This window comes from Protomyctophum bolini (assembly GCF_963924005.1).
Source record: "Protomyctophum bolini genome assembly, chromosome: 22".
NCBI classification, from domain to species: domain Eukaryota; kingdom Metazoa; phylum Chordata; class Actinopteri; order Myctophiformes; family Myctophidae; genus Protomyctophum; species Protomyctophum bolini.
This window is the reverse complement of record NC_137883.1, coordinates 14195027-14212776: the sequence shown is the minus strand read 5'-3', so window position 1 is coordinate 14212776 and position 17750 is coordinate 14195027. Positions and strand designations below refer to the sequence as shown.

Below are 17750 nucleotides of genomic sequence, written 5' to 3'. Positions count from 1 at the left end.
ACTACAAAAATGGTGGTGGAAGATGGGAGAGTTCTTCAGTCCTGCATGAATGAGGGAGATCATTCAACGAACAGCAAGGGAAAAAGGAGTGAGACAGACAGACAGACAGACAGACAGACAGACAGACAGACAGTCAATCAGTCAATCAGTCAGTCAGTCTCCGGCCACATAACAAAAAACCATTGCATGGATGCACCTGGGACGTATCCTCAGTGATGTATCCCAAGGTCATCGGTTGACCCAGCCGGGGTGATCAAGTCCCGACGACTAATCAGTCCCATTAGGGAAAAACCAGGGCCACCCAATCCGTTTACCGGAACTACTCTGCCAGGCCTGGGAGAACCAGATTCTGGCACATGGAAGGACTAGGCTCTGTGGGTTGACTCCTGTCCGGGCCCCTCCTACGTCTCACCAGGTCCACTCCTGCTCTCACCAGGCCCAGGACCTGTGCGTTGCACCAGACTCCCAGCACCAAGCACTTAATTCAGGAGTGGTGGATTATAATGGCCCTCCTAAAGGCCTCACCAAGGGTTTTTGGGCTTCCTCCTCAGTCCTCACATTGGAGGAGGAAGCAGTATGGAGTGCTAACCCATACTGCTCACCCGGGTGCCGTCTACGTTCCGGCTGTGACCCGTCTCTCCGGTGGTCACCTGGTTGTCACAGTCTATTCCTGAGAGTCACTATACTGTAAAAACACATCAATACAGCTTCCCCTTCCAAGGGCCTTCCCATGAAATGAGCAATCAAATATATAGATAACAAATAGAGTACTTTTCCATGACTTATCGATAGCTTTTAAGTATATAATTTCCATGATCAAATTCAAGATAAATACAAAGGTGCCACTTCTGTGAATAAGCAACTATTTTTACACATTTTAAATATCCTTCAAGAAATCTTTAACCAGAATTCCGTGTCTTTATCAAACGTTTTACAAATATTTGTTTTCCATAAAGGCCTCAAAAATTGACATGTCCAGGTCTTTATCATTTACACTAGTAGAGGGAGTACTTGTGCTGCTTGGGGAAATAGACAATTTAGGCATTTAGCGGACACTCTTAATCCAGAGTAAATTATTGCAACCTTAGTCAAATAAGAAAATAAGTTATATCACACCTTCTCTGATCTCTTATTCTTTGATGTGTACAATATTTTGAGGTATGTAAAGAGCACAGAGCAAGTTTCTGGACATACGGCATTTAAAACCAATTATCTTGATGACAGCACTTGTTGTGGGCCTGATGATCACCTCTGCAGGTCTGAATCTTTATAACGGTACTTGAAATGATCAGCAACACAAGTTGGTATTTCCACTCCAAGAACACATTACCAATACAAAAATAAATGTTTGGTTGATTAATATGCATGTCCTGTACTGCTTTTCAGTATATCAGAAATATTCCATGAAACAGTGTATAGTATACTAACTATATACATTCACAGATGGAACAGCTGAATAACTTGCGCCACAAAATAAGCAGAAGTGTTCCGATTTTGCCTTTTAAACCTTTATAGTTTTGCTAACAATATTGTGATAACATGATTTTGTAAATACTTTTATGGACACAGGGAAATTCCACAGACTACTTCTAGACAAAGTAATACTTGAGACAAGGCATTCATTTGAAGTTTTATGTTCAACAACAAACAACTTGGCTATTCTTAGGCTACATTTCATGTTCTACACAAACTAATAGCCAGTAAGATGGCACATTTATACAGATACAATTCATTTGAATGAGGATCCAACAAGTTAGAGAAGTCAACACATTTTCTTGAGGGACTGACAAATATTTATAATGCACTGCCAATATATCTGTTGTGTATGGAAATCACAGAAATTTGTGTGTGACAAACATGTCATACTACTCAATCACTGACATGTGTACCGCGGCAAACAGTTCATGACAGAAAATGTAGTTTATGATTACACAAACTAACACAAAATGATTCTACTTAAAAAGGCGAATAAAATGTACATCTCTGCAGGTCACACGTAGCTTCATTCAGATTCAGATTATACCAAAATACGCATTTAGCATTTGTCCAACCATTTTTAAACACCCGTTTGAAATTATTTTAGGTCAACGAAATGCCCTAATTACAGTGACCTAGTTCCATTTCAGTTGTCATCTCCTGTAGAATTGTGCCCAATACAAACGCGAAAACAGTTGGGTCGTGCTGAAACAGCTCAAATGATGGGCCTTTACTTTTGCAACCCTGTTGGGTCTTGTCTGGTGCCTTCGCCTCTTCGTTCGTCAGTACAGTAGTGGTGAAACATGGGATGCAAAAAGGAAGCACAAAGAGAAGGATTCATAATTGGCTATGTACATACAGTATGCCATTTTGGAAATAACTCTTCCTACTTCCGGGCCTCTTCCAACTTCTTTCACAGGTGAGGTGTTTTACTGATGATACGAATTAAGGCTCCGTCTGTGGGTCTCAAAGTGTCCTTGAGTAGGTTCCCCATACGGGTGTGTAACAACTGTACCACTGTACACTAAATGGACAGAGCCTTAATGATCGGCAACACCTGTGAAAGAAGTAGGGAAGGGGCCCGGAAGTAGAAAGAGTTCTTTCCAAAATGGCTGCTGTGCATACCTTATTGAAGGAGGCTGGGGGGGTTGGGGAGGGGTGGCAAAGTTCGCTCTCGTTTCCTTTCACACCGGCGTTTGTTAAGCACTCCCCGTCACTTCCAGCTGGTTAAAGGACGTTATGAGATTATAGTGGGCCTTCTCCTCCTCGGTCAGCTCGGTGTTTCCGGGCCGGACCACCAGCACCGAATTCACCCCGGCATCTTCAGCCGCCTTAGCCTCTGCAAAGACACATTCATAATGACTGGACGTACAGTACAGTTTATCATCTCTGTCGGGCCTCCTGGTAGAGCTATAATAGGCCAATGTGAAAAGGTTGCCATTTCTTCTTATGCCTTTGATGGCAATTGGATGATTTGAGGCATTGTCTTAAAAATGTGTTTTGCAAAAATCCATCTGTTGGTGGCCCTATAACAGGCCAATGTGAAAAGGGTGGGATTTATTAATCAGCCTAGTAGGAAAGTGCGTGAAATATTTCACCAATTGGCAATTAGGTTGGACTATGAAATATTGGCCAGATCAGTCTTGAGAACATGACTATGGAGATGCTGTGTAACAATTTGCGGGATTTTTGGGGCAGAGGTTCGTCTTTGTCATCCAGGGAGTGAGAATGCACATTTTGGCATCGGCAGGGCCAACGGTGCCGGAGATTAGCTGTCCACAGACGGACGGACACACACACAGCACACACGCGCAGACGGGAGGACTACAAAACATACTCTAGTACAGTAGTAGTAAAAGTATTAGAAGTAGCGGCTGTACAAGCTTGGTGGGCGTTCATTTACGATAAAATAAAAAACGTAGAATAAGGAGATGGGAGGTTTCTGCCCAACTTCAACAATTTAATGGTTAGCAGCTTCCTTGGTTAATTAATGCACCGTCGCGTATTGAAAATAGAAGATCTATAAGCTCACAACACGCCACAATATTGAGCTGCCATCTTCGATGCGAGAACTCGCGCGCCAAACTGCCATTGCCGGTGAAATTACAAAATGGCTTCTGTATGTAACCTACTAGAGGCCAGGTATTTTGGATGCGGTCACAAACATAACCTTTGTATACACGGTAATTCTGTCTCCAAGCGGTGGACAACAAAACTGGATATTATATATATATATATATATATATAATATATATTATATAAGGACTTAAGAGGGATTGTAAATTTGTATCAACAACACCGACATAATTATATTAAGCACCACCACACCTTTTACAGACGATCAGCTCGTCTGGTAAGATATTTTTTATTTCTGGTTAATAAAGAGTCTGTGTGCACGCTGTGCTGCATTTACATTATAAAGGTTTTACAGCCGCAGCCCTCGGCTCAAGCCTGAAATTTGGCTAGGGCCCCCACTTTATAAATGGTCATCTTTTAGTCAATGATCTTTTAAATCAAGTCAATGCAGAGGTGATTCTGTGTATGGGACTTTTTGGGGCATGTATACAAAGTATAAAACAAGTCTATAACTTGACAGAAAATAGCCAGTACCAATAATCATAATAAATAATATACTGGCTCCATGCAACACACTCAATTTAAGACCTACCTCGAGTGACATCTGTCAAGAAGGTGATTTCTTCAGGCTGGCAGCCAATTCTTTCTGCAATTCTTTCATAGCTTTTGCACTCTACTTTTGCCCCTATGTTGGTGTCAAAGTGGCCATCAAACAGCTGAAATGGTAAACAATTCCTCTCATTAGCAACAATGCCTAGTATTTTATCAATAAAGACAAAATTACACATATTGTAAGTGTTACAGTACATGATACATGAACGTGTCCTTGAGAGGACCATTTGTTTTGCAATGCAAAACGTGGTAAGCTTTAAGGTCTCCACACACCGGGCGCGAATTCGGATTTTAAACGCGGCCGGTGTGCAACCACCTTTAGTTATACTTTAAGGTATTTTCTTTTGCGTTTTTGCCTTTATTGATAGGGTACAGTAATTAGACAGGAACAGGGGAGAGAGAGATGGGGAGTGACACGCAGCAAAGGCCGTCGGGCTCGAGAGTCGAACACGCGGCACGCCATCCGGCTGGCTTGGCAGCCTAGGTGCCCAGGCGGTTGATCTAACTTACTTATTTCCAATTTCCAAAAAAATTACTTCTACACCACTACATCTCAGATCCAAATGTTGTACTTTTACTACACTACATTCATTTAAAAACTTTAGTTACTTTGTAGATTTTGACTTATTTCTTCAGCCCTATATACATTTTGGCCATTTGAAAAGCTACAAGCTCACAATTGTGAGCTTGTAAAAGCCAATAAGCAATGCTGCTTACTTACATCTAAAACATCTCCTTCAACGGAGTATCCAAAGAGAAGTTTCTGGGCCTCCACACTTCCCGAGGAGTAGATATAGACCTTTAGGCCTCGTCTTCTCCACCTCCTGATGGATGGAACTACATCTTGGTAGACTCTGCAATAAGACCAAGGCAAGGAACAAAACAATGACAACATTTTATTGCATTAAATCACGAACCTATAGTTCAGTGTCGCTGTTGTCGGGCAGAAACCTCTTAACTCCCCGTTTTAACTTTTAGTGATTTTTCGTAAATTAACGGTGATCACACCACAGCGGCACACAAAAGTAGCAGATCCGCAAGCTCGAAACACGGTGCAAAGCACACGTTTTGACCTTGTGGATCTGCTACTTCCACCCGACAGAGACAATATTACATTTATATTAGGCAGATACTACTCTGTGAACATGTAAATATAGCACAATGTAAAAATCTCAAAGTGGCCGCGCACACACATGTGCCAACGTTTGACGGACACAGAGATAAAAAGACCAACGTTTTGGACAGATCCACCTGCCTTCTTCAGGGTATTCAATATTTATTTTTTGTCTGGTCTGTGTGTGCGTGAGGCTACTTTGACGTTTTCTTTGATCTTATGCCATGGGACAGCACCACAAAGAGGGCTACTGTGCGTGAGATTTCTGTGAACTTGAATATAGCACAATGAGCCATATAGACGATTATCACAGTCATAAACAAGATTCAGTTCCCTTATTATATGTTGTAATACCCCACTTAATGTGTGTGTATGATTCAAAAGGCTGATAGGGGCAATCCCTTCTGGCTTTGGAAAAACCACCCTTTCCGACAAAAATTCCAACAATGGCGTGGCTCTCATATGGATCACAGACTTCATGTGGCCTACAGTTCAGTATGACACTGGTTTTCAACGTCGGGTCCGGGGACAACAAGGGGGTCCAAATGAACGCCTAGGCCTGACTCACACCTTCGCAACAGATTGATGTATAGCTGATGCATGAGACTTATTGACTGATGCAAGCTCACAATGCATTTCCAATGGGAGTCACATGGTTTGACACAACATTTGTGTTGTATGAGGGGGTGGGGGGGCAGTCGAAACACAGCCGAAAGCCGTACAACACAAATGTTGTGTCAAACTATATGACTTCCATTGGAAATGCATTGGGGCAAGATGTAAACAAATCCTTTCTTTACATCTAGCATGCATCAATGTTGTATGCTAGATGCGAAGGTGTGAGTCAGGCCTTACTGGTCTGTAACCCGGAGAGTTCAATTAGCACTGAGAATTTTACCGTATAGATTGGGTACCCAAAGCAACCCCCATTTTTACACTCTCAGGAGTTACATACCTGGTGGGCCCCAGACCAGACATTGAGAAACAGTGCTCTATGACGTAATCTATGACTCTAAATTTGGCCATGGTTTCAGCCAGGTCAGAGCCCCATCGTATAGTCTTGCGTGCTGCTTGCATATGTAACAGTACAAACAGTAACGCACACACTTTTACTCTATTATTAATTTACATCAGTAGTTCTTGAACTTTTTTTTACCAATGATCCCCAAATTGATATATATATATATATTTGGCCGTGGACCCCTTTGAAAAGGTGTTGTGCCAGGGACCCCCAGAAAAGAGGATTTATGTCAATATTCTTTCATATTCATATTTATTAATATTTTTGATGCTACATCAACACATTTTACTGGAAACCCCTGGAACGTCCCCAAGGAACCCTGGTGGCCACGATAGGTTTGACAGACAGGGTGCATACCGGTATTTAAAAAGGAAAACTTAATCTGACTACTTACTCGCCTTTGATTCTACCGGCAGCGTAGGCTGCCCTCCACATGTGTCCCTGGAGCTGCTTCAGGGCTATAGTCTTCCGGTCGGACGCCATGGCCCACAGCACTATGTCCATCACCTCCCGAATGGCCTTCTCCTCGTCCGTGTGGGCCGTCTGGTCCAAGGCGTGCACGGGACAGGCCCGGTTCTGCCTCATGTCCTCTTCAACCTGACATGATGACGAAAAGACACACACACACACACACACACACACACACACACACAAAGAATGAATGAATGAATAAATAAATGAATGAAAAACAAATAAATAATAAAAACTAAAATCGTTAACTGAACTGAAATAAAAAAACTATACTATAAAGAAAGAGAGAGAACTAACTGAAACTGTATTCAGCGTTTATAAAGCTAACTAAAACAAACCCTTAGTGCCCGTGGTTTTCGTTTGTGGTGTTTATATTACACAATACTTATCTTTTCAATCCTGCACCTGACAAATAACCCAACATAAACAAAAATACTAAAACTAATACTATTAGCATTTCAAGAATATCAAAGGTTTTGTGTCCCTGGCACAAAACCTTTTAAAATGTGGTTCCGCGGCCAAATAGATTTGAGAGTACTTGACATGAAAAGGTTTGAGATCCACTGTAGATCAGCCATTTTCCGCCGTAGGCTTGCCCCAGAGTAACAAGGGACTCTAGGTTTACTGAGGCACTAAATCTTAAAATGGGCGAGCCCTGCCCTACATCAGTGACCTACTTTGCCCTCATTCTGCCTACAGGCCAGTGTTTACCAAACTGTGTGCCAAGGAACACTGCTGTGCTGTGAGAGACAAGTCTGACAACCACACAGTTATGTGGAGAGCTTAGGAATTATTTTCAATTTACTATAAATCTGTACTTTGTGCGCACCCATCATTACCCAATACAGAGACAAACAAATATATCCCCATCCCCAAAACAACATTTTTAACCACTTTAAATTCAAACTGGCATCCCTAATTTGGAAAATGTAAACCGTTTCTCACACATTGTCAGCCTGTAGAAACTAATTTCACCCACTTTTTTACTTAAAAAACTGTGATGTGACAATAAAGCCGATTCTAGATCTGCAATTTTCTGCAAATGCTCCCCCCAGATATAAGATGCTGGGTTGGTTCTTAGGTACAAGGTGGTTGTAACAGACAGACAGAGAGAGAGACATATAGATATGCTGACATGGGCTACAGGACAGTTTGCGCACATCCAAAGACAGTTGCTGGACCAAAAGACGAGAAGATAAAAGAAGGCTTGCACACAGCTGCAGCTCCCTTAAGTGCAATTTAATTTGCAAACAGCTAACTGCATGGACACGTGTCCAGTTAATGCACTTTACTGCATAATAGCTCCAAACATCACTGCAGCTGGATGTGCCAATAAATTGCACTTAAGGGAGCTACAGTGTGCGAAGAGTCTGCAATATAATGTTATAGTCATCACGAGCAGTGCTAATACTGTACATTAACTTGTGAATTGTGAAATTGTCAGCAGAATTTGCAGACACACCCACAATGCATCAACCTCTTAAAGGGATAGTTCACTGCCAAAATGACCAGTAGATCTGCTATTTTCGCTGAATGCTCAAAATGACCATGGCCAAGATAGGGAAACCAGTGGTTAACTAACCCATGTGACATTTGGGATTTGGCATTGGCCATTAATAATATTGCAGATATACAGGTACTTGTGTACATCTGCGATTTCTTTTTAATTTATTTTATTTTTAATCTTGAAAGTGTTTGAAACATGTTGCATAATTTAGAATTCAACACAAACCGTCTCTTCTGGGGGTACTGTTAATGTTTGGGGGCTCCAAACATTTTCAGATAGGATCCACGGCCAAATCTGGGGTCATTGGGACGAAAACTACTGATTTAGAAGGCATTCATAGAATCCGCCACAGAAGAAGTCCACATCTGCGGACTTAGGCTCACAGTACTTAGGAACCTGAGTGCTGAGTTCTGACAGGAGACTATATTCGATGCACTGGATAAAACCATGTGCTTAGTAGTCATCAGCTGAGTGCACCAGTTTACTTGCCTCAAACTAAATGCCTATGGGGCTGATATCACCAAGACGCGTCACTACAGGTGCAGACAGCTCAGTGGCCTTGTGGTTAGAGTGTCCACCCTGAAACTGGGAGGTCGGGGTTCAATCCCTGGCCGGGTCATACCAAAGACTGTAAAAATGGGACCCAGTGCCTCCCTACTTGACACTCGGCATCAAAGGGTTGGATTGGGGGTCAAATCTACTAATCAAATGATTCCCGAGCGCGGCGCACGCTGCAGCTCACCGCTCCTTGGCTGCGGCTCACCGCTCCAAGAGATGGGTCAAATGCGGAGAACAAATTTCACTGCGGTAACGTGTGTGACAAATCGTATGACTTTGACTTTTGACTTTGACACCTCAGAAACAAACGCCTTAGGGCCGATTCATACTCCTGTTTCGGCGCTGTAGTGCCGAAATGATTTCGGCTCGTCAGAAAATTTCAGTAGCACCGAAGAGCCGACTTTAGGACGGTACCCGCCCCCCCGAACCTCAAATGACGTCAAATTGTAGGCTCTACAGCGCCGAACCGACTTTTATTCGGCTCTAAAATAGGAGTATGAATCGACCCTTAGTTGGCACTTCGTCAAGCGTCTATATACGAACACAATTGGCCAGTGTTTGGGGAGGGTGACATTTGTCACTGCACGTCCTGCTACGGGCTGGGGGTGGCACTTGTCAGCAGGGAGTGTTTGGCTGGAGGAGGACGACAGGTGCCGCCCGTGTGTGTGTGTGTGTGTGTGTGTGTGGGGGGGGGGGCAGTTATATCATAATTTATTGTTGATATTAACATTAACATATTGGTAACGTAATAATTTCAGTCAATCAATCTGTGCGTTTCGGTTCGGAGCTATAATTGTAATAATAGCAGCCGGGTCCATTCGATGCTGGGTCCATTTTTTATTCCATTTGGGTTACAACATTCAACAGCCTGTGTGTGTTCTCATCTAAACGAATCGTTACATTTGTCGTCATGATATTATTAACAAACAGTGGTGTCAGTAGTAGTAGAATATTTACCATACTAGTAATGGTCCCTGGCAAAAGATAAATTGAGATGGGGGGAACGCAGCCAAATACACATCATTTTGGGGGTCCTTGACATGAAAAAGTTTGAGAACTACTGTTATATATTAAGAATACAAGCCCTCCACTAACAGACATAATACAAAACCCCTGTACCTGTTTCTTTAGGAGGTGAACATCTTGCTTGCACTCATCTTCTTCCCAGTGGTTAGACAGATAATCCTCAAGATGTTCTGTGATATATGGAAATAGGATATCCTGGAAGAGACAAAATAGCCAATAAGATGCACAAACACTCACTTGACTTTTGCATTGGTTTTTTTAACTGGCCCCACGTCAGGACAGGAGTGATGAAAGGACAAGACTGGGTGATAAACCATATCAGCAACACATGCACAGATACCATGTCAGGGTTTTGGCGATATTGTTGACCACATTTGCACCCGATTTGTACCTGTTCCTGTATGTATGCTTTGTTTTTCCTGTGTATTGTAATGTACTCTATTGTCTGCCTGGTTTTATGTTTTTTGTGGGGACTGCAGATGTAAATGAGTACTAGCAGCATCTTTGCTACTGTAAATCCGGTATATACATTGATATGTATTGTTCATAAATATGTGGCGTCACCGTCACATCAAAATAAACAAATTGAAGTAAAGTTGAGGCCCATCAGCAGCCCCTGCTGTGTATTCAATCGACTCCCTCCCCATACTGCTGGGAAATCTCAGCAGGAGGATTAACTTTCCATTCACTACGGCAGTTCATCACACTGACAGTAATAATAATTCATGATTAAATTAAATTGACGTTCAAATGGTGTATATGGGTATGTGATAAATTATTATCGGACCGTATTTTTCATGGACAGGCTTGAGCCGATGTGATAGTCCTCGGATGGAGAGGCTGATAAGATATACTACACTGTACAGTACAGATATAGTTACCAAGCGTATGCTTGCAGAAAACTCCACCAATTCCATCTACCATGCATTTCAAAAGGATGAAAAGGCGAGTGGTAAGTAACCATGATCACATTAGTTAATAGATTTATAGCACTGCGTGTGTCCATACTTATACAAAAGACAGTCAATTCAAGAAGAAACAATTATGTATTTCAATTAACAGTACATTGATAAATTGCTTATCTGACTACACTGACTGGTTGTGACAATATTGTACGAAAAATTATGGCCTGCTGTAATTCAATTTCACATCACAATAAGTATTTTGCACACCTGTTATTTCTTTCTTTTATCAGGGTTTCCCACTGTAACTTAGCAGAACCCCAGTAGGAGTGCTGAACGTTGCAATGTTGCATAAAACAGAGACACATGTGTAATTGATGGCAGTCTCAGTCTGGATGAAACTATAAGGCAATTATTTCAACAACCACAATACAGTGCAACTTGCCGATCATTCAGTTTCTTCCAGTTAAACTTGCTCACTTGTAGTAGGCCTACCGGTACTCAATTCGTCGATTATTTCATCAAAACCTTGGCTGGAACAAACTGCTTTATATGCCAGCATTATTATTGATTGGAAGGAACAGAGTAACTGAAGGTGATGGTTAAACCTTCCAAGCAATCATCCTCCTGAATGTCACAGCTAAGGCAACGTTTCATGAATTTTGTCTCCAACATTCCATAAACTAAATCTAAATAATAAAACAAAGCTGAAGAGACGTGTGCTAACACCTCTGTCCTGTATTAGGCGATTGGCTATTTACCTTGCCAGGAAAACCCAACCTCGCGAAAACCACCTTGCTAAAGTGATCAAGTGATTTTGATTTACGCAACTTAACGCAAGTAAATAGATCCCGCCTACTGCATCCGGTTATTTGCCCGCACACATTCATGCACGGATACCGCCGCTTCCGTATCCGCTCTAGACCGGATCTGTGAAGCTAAATGATCCCAGTATATAGTTACAGTAGGGAGGGAGATCTGATTTAGCAGACTGCCAGCCACTGCCTCATATGAGACTGATGATATCCCCATTGTTTGTAACTCTCGCAGTTTACTGTGTACATTCATTGTTCCTCTGCCAATGACTGTCACCGTTTCAATATTCGTTGCTTTATATTACAAATCAAAACGTTGTATATCAAATCCACAGTGAATGTGTCCATTTCATTCCGAGTGTGACTACTGTGGTCTGTGGCTGTGAGCAGAACGTAACCAAATGGATTTCTACGCGCCCATACGGTTACATTTTGTACACAAATAGTTCAGAAAATGTAGATTAAACAGTGCTGCTTACCTTTACAAATGTGATCGGCGTGGTTGTGCCTTCTATGTCTAGCAGTAGCGCACTAGTACATGCCGGGATCGACACAGTGGCCATTTTCGGCTGCTATAGTCTGTGCTACTCTCACACTGCTTGCTGTGCCTGTGTATCTAGCAGGCAGCTCTATCCTGCTATCCTGCTACCCTAATAGACAGGGGTGCATGAGCACCTGGCCGTTCATTCGTGCTCTATCTCCGACCAAGCCACACTTCCACCACACATCTCTCTATGCAAAATAAAACCTGCACACTCCCACAAAAGACATAGACTACATTGCATTCGCCAGAAATGTCTTCTTTACTGTTTAAATATTACTTTTCTGAAACACGCTATTCTTGCTCAACCTCAACAGCCTACGTCAGAATCGTCATGTTGGCGTCTACTACGCCAACTACGTTCACTTAATGGGGCCAGTCCTTCACAGTGACACACGCGTTAGATCAACCACGCGACCGGGATGGTTTTTACCCCTCAATGTCGTGCCTACTCTACACTGCCATCCGAAGGCCCCTCCCCCTTTCACTGCTCCTGTGTGTGACCTGTGAACTACTCTCTGACTGCACTGTGGCTTGATTTATATGTGCGAGGTTGAAATGTCATGCACATAAATTAATTATAGGTCCAGCAAGCAAATCATGATTGTCTGTTTGTGCTCAATAGGTCACCATCACATTCCGATTTTAGGTGTTGTGTTTTCTATGACATTTATTTGGGCCAGTAGTTTCATATCTATCCTTTTTCCGACCAACACAGAACATGCTAACGGTGTTAGCGCGTTAGCATCCATCTTGCTTTTGATTTATATGTGCGAGGTGGAAATGTAATGCACATAAATTAATTATAGGTCCAGCAAGCAAATCATGATTGTCTGTTTGTGCTCAATAGGTCACCATCACATTCCGATTTTAGGTGTTGTGTTTTGTATGACACTTTGGCCAGTAGTTTCATATCTATCCTTTGACCAACACAGACCATGCTAACGGTGTTAGCGCGTTAGCATCACACAGCTTACAGCGTCAGTGTTGCATGAATACTTTCAACCATGACAATGCCGACTACTTTTGCTACACACACTTCCCAAGGATTATGGAGATGTCTTTATTTTTTTTTTAAGGTTGAGAAATGAAATAATTATGGTCGTTTCTAATCTCAGCATTTCACAAGAGAAAGACGTGGATGCCTTTCGCTGCGCTGTTGGCGTTGCCATGTCTCATAGAAACAAGTAAATAGGTCTTTAAAAATAATCCCAAAACAAGCGCATATAACAGGGGTCTGTAACCTATTTTAAATGAAGTGCCATGTTTTTATTTTCTAGATAGTGACTCAGCCACAAGCTCACATCACAACAATAATCCATGTAATAATCACAATAACAATACTAATAATAATAATCATAATAATCCTGCTACCCTAATAGACAGGGGTACATAAGCACATGGCCGTTTATCCAACAGCTTTCTCCGACCCAACCACACTTTCACCACACATCTCTATATGCAAAATAAATTCGGCACACTCCCAGAATACATATAGGCTACATTTCATTGAAAGAAATGTCTTAATTACTGAATAAATATTACTTTTGTCAACCACGCCATTGTTGCTCAACATCACCAGCCTACGTCAGAATCGTCATGTTGGCGTCTACTACGCCAACTACGTTCACTTATTGGGGCCAGTCCTTCACAGTGACACACGCGTTAGATGAACCACGCGACCGGGATGGTTTCTACCCCTCAATGTCGTGCATTTGCTGCGCCCTTCTAATGCTGCGCCACGCCTACTCTATACTGCTCCATGCGACTCGAACAGCGTCAGCAGCAGCAGCTCCGAGCCTCCGTCAGAAAGGCTGCCCACAGCACTGCACAGCCCCACACCCAAATTAATCGAATGAATGAATAAGGCGCTTATATCGCTATTGCTCAGTGGATGGGACATTTACATTAAAAGCAATCGGATGGACGCGTGGATAACGGCATGGTTGTGTGCAATCGGAGGGAAAGCTTCCATAATCCATATAGCTTCCATGCTAGCTGCTTCAGACACAGGGGAGGGGAGGGAGAAATAGTGCGAAATAGCGCTTATGCAACAATTACCCTAAAACACAAACACCTCAACTCGATGTCATTGTGAATAAGAATTTCGAGCGAAATAATAATTTTTGGAAGGACACTTTCACCCAGTATGAAGCTAAATGTGGAAGCCGTGTGTGTCACACCAAAACGGCTGACCTATAGAATCCTGTAACCAGCCTCTCGCACTGCCTGCGAGTTGGCTCCGTCTAAGGCTCCGTCTTATGAGCAAATTTAGAACTTCCGGTCTGACAGCTAGCAGATTTAAGACATCCGGTTGCTTTCAGAATAAAATAAGATTATTTAATTCGTTAATTAAATAATTTTTACATTACATTATTAGTATTATTATTACATTACAGTTATTGTAAAGACACACATTATGTTTCTGTGTAAAAATAAGTAATTAAATAACATAAAAAAGTTATCTAAATGGATAAATGCTATTCACTGGAGTGCATGGACTTTATAAAGTGGACACTGGACAAAAGACGGCTCCGCCAGGCAACTATCTGGACATACCCACGCGTTTGGGAAGATGTCCTCTACCACCCCACAGTCTCCGCTAAGCGGGAGAGGTGTAAAATTCACAGCAGCAGAGCTTCTACTGGGGTCAATGCAAAAAAATGTACCGTTTCCGGACCCAGAATGGACACTGGACAAAGAGGCCTCCGCGAGGCAACTATCTGGACATACCCACGCGTCCGGGGAGATGTCCTCTACCACCCCACAGTCTCCGCTAAGCGGGAGAGGTGTAAAATTCAGAGCAGCAGACCTTCTATTGGGGTCAACACTCAAAAAAGTGCCGTTTCCAGACCCAGAATGGACACTGGACAAAGAGGCCTCCGCGAGGCAACTATCTGGACATACCCACGCGTCCGGGGAGATGTCCTCTACCACCCCACAGTCTCCGCTAAGCGAGAGAGGTGTAAAATTCAGAGCAGCAGAGCTTCTACTGGGGTCAATGCAAAATAAATTACCGTTTCCGGACCCAGACTGGACACTGGACAAAAGACGGCTCCGCGAGGCAACTATCTGGACATACCCACGCGTCCGGGGAGATGTCCTCTACCACCCCACAGTCTCCGCTAAGCGGGAGAGGTGTAAAATTCAGACCAGCAGACCTTCTATTGGGGTCAACACTCAAAAAAGTGCCGTTTCCAGACCCAGAATGGACACTGGACAAAGAGGCCTCCGCAAGGCAACTATCTGGACATACCCACGCGTCCGGGGAGATGTCCTCTACCACCCCACAGTCTCCGCTAAGCGAGTAAATGGGTGCTTATATTTCTATGTGAAATGTGGTGATGCTGGCATCACAATAGATGCCAGCATCACGCTGCCTCCGTCTAATAAGCACATTTACAACTTCCTGTTTGGAAACCGAAACAGATGCTTCTGACATTTGCCTGTGCGTGCTTAATCGTTGTACTTCTGAACACATTTCCCAAATCTCAGTGATTTATCCACACATCGCTCTGTGTGTGTGTGTGTGTGTGTGTGTGTGTGTGTGTGTGTGTGTCGCGTCGCCCTCCAGCTGCAATTGCGAGTGTGCGCTGTGTGCAGGGCACACTACTGAGTTTAAAACCACAGCTGAAACATGAAGTGGAGTCTGTCAATTCCCGCAATTTCCTTCTTCCCATATTGCGCTGCAACGACACTAGGATTGAGCCCCCCGAAGGGGGGCGAAATTCTAGTTAGCTGAACCGAACCAACCGACGCCCAGCACTTGAACATAAACGGCCTGTCTGGATGTTTAGCTAATAGCTACTACTGGAAGATGCCTGGCCGGCGTCAACCACAGGCTGTATAAATGTAAAATTGACGAAGGCCCGTGGTTTTCAATACGGACGTCTGTTGTTGTTCCACTAAGATTGAGCTATCTAATCTTTCCACTGACATGTCTTTGTTAGTTCACTACTGGACCATTCCAGACGGCACAAGCACACACATGCTTCATCGGAGGAAGTGCCCCCCAGCGCTGGGGTGGCTGGGTGCGCGCGGTATGTATCACCGCCGTCTCCGAACTAGTGGATGACTGGAGGTTTTTTCTTTGGAAAACAAACTATGTTGCGTAACTTGTGTTGTTGATTTCTCTTCAGAAAAACAGTGCCTTGATTTCTTGTATGTCTTTAAATGACTTGATTGAAGAATACACCAGGACGGGACCACAATTGATACAAGGCAATTCCCTTCTTGTGGTTATCAATCAATCAATCAATCAATCAATCAATCAATCAATAATCAATACCTATATAACACAACCAGTCAGTGCAATAGAAAACCTGGAGACTTGACATTCAGATTAAGTAATTGTGTCTTATGATCAAAAGAAGAACATTATAATGGTGTGTAGAGAATACAATCTAAACTTGGACAAAGCCAAATTCAATGCCATTTATAATGAATGGCCAGTTTTGAGTGTTTGTCCCAACACAAACATTGAATGAATGCCTTGGCTTTGACTTTTGAATTTCAGACTGACCCCTCCACGAAAAGGCCTCGTTGTCCTTTTCAATGTATTTTGCCCATCTCTGTGAACACTCAATATTTCTATTGTTATACAGGACCGGTTTTGGCACTAGGTGGCAGTGCAAGACCGTACCCCAGCCAGGGGCTGGAGCCAAGAGCACAGAACATGCATGGACAGAGAAAAGTGTGAATTGGAGCATGTGAGGAAGGGCAGCTCCAGCCAGCAGTTTATCAAACTTTGCAAAACGCTTTGTAGGCTTTAACAGTAGTTTTGGTGGTGACACTCAGACACTGACGGCACAAGCTCTCTACAAAAACTTGTGAATTGCTCATCATCAAGAGACGCTTAACGTCTTGAAATGAGTATTACTTATTATAATTTAGGCAATTTTAACAGCAAATTATTGAGCATTCAGATTCACTCTGACTCATTGGTTATCACAGTGTTTGTGTTTCCAGATCAGGGTTCCTCCACAGTACTGAAGAGAGAGAGATCCATCTGAGACACAAACACAAATATTGCTCTAGTGAAAAACAATATTTATATTGTGTTGAGTCTGGCGTAGAGAATAGCATCCTGGTGCCAGTATTTGTCCCATACATTTAAATATAGATTTAATATACTATATAGCTTAGTATGCTAAAGAGCACTTTAGAGCCAGCCAAGTCTATGGACTTGAATGTTTGTTTAGGGCACTGTGTGTGTGTGTGTGTGTGTGTGTGTGTGTGTGTGTGTGTGTTCCGTTCTTGTATGGGACTTTCTGAATTATGTTTCCTGATTTAGCTTAACATGCTGCTTGGCTAGTTCAGCGAGCATCATATTTGATTTTATATTTAATGAGTTGAATTGCATTTTTATAGCGCTTTTCCAAGTGGTCAAAGCGTGTTACAATGGTTCATTCATACATTGGGAGGTTAAGCGGCGAACAGTCGATGCCAGCGTCCTCACTTCCCACAGACACCAATGGTGGCAAGCTCACACCGACCAACTCATTGGAGGCAATGTAGGGTTCAGTGTCTTGCCCAAGGACACTTTGACATGTGGACAGGAGGAGCTGGGATTTGAACCACCGACCCAGGGATCATTGGACGACCTGCTTTACCTCCTGAGCCACAGCCGCC

At 42.9% G+C, this 17750-nt stretch overlaps 1 protein-coding gene across 2 annotated transcripts; it reads right to left on the bottom strand.

Annotated features, from left to right (window-relative positions):
* Window positions 1-1209: 1209 nt before the first annotated feature.
* enoph1 (enolase-phosphatase 1) lies at window positions 1210-16093 on the bottom strand. Of its 2 annotated transcripts, none has more exons than XM_080755849.1 (7): window positions 15855-16093; window positions 12058-12211; window positions 9955-10056; window positions 6694-6896; window positions 4886-5018; window positions 4145-4268; window positions 1210-2815 (listed from the first exon to the last, which is right to left on the bottom strand). In XM_080755849.1, the coding sequence occupies exons 2-7, from the start codon at window positions 12139-12141 to the stop codon at window positions 2676-2678; spliced, it is 786 nt and encodes a 261-aa protein (XP_080611975.1). In that variant the 5' UTR covers window positions 12142-12211; window positions 15855-16093; the 3' UTR covers window positions 1210-2675. The 2 variants fall into 2 exon arrangements, with proteins under 2 accessions (XP_080611975.1, XP_080611976.1); XM_080755850.1 differs by having other exon boundaries at window positions 12058-12220; window positions 15864-16093.
* Between the last annotated feature and the right edge of the window lie 1657 nt (window positions 16094-17750).

Bases quoted from the DNA above. Each gene is read 5' to 3' on its own strand.
- enoph1 (XM_080755849.1), bottom strand. From the start codon at position 12,141: ATGGCCACTGTGTCGATCCCGGCATGTACTAGTGCGCTACTGCTAGAC. The intron at 6,897-9,954 runs GTACAGGGGTTT...TCATCATGTCAG, and splicing joins TTCACCTCCTAAAGAAACAG to GTTGAAGAGGACATGAGGCA. The intron at 4,269-4,885 runs GTAAGTAAGCAG...TTACCATTTCAG, and splicing joins TTGAAGGAGATGTTTTAGAT to CTGTTTGATGGCCACTTTGA.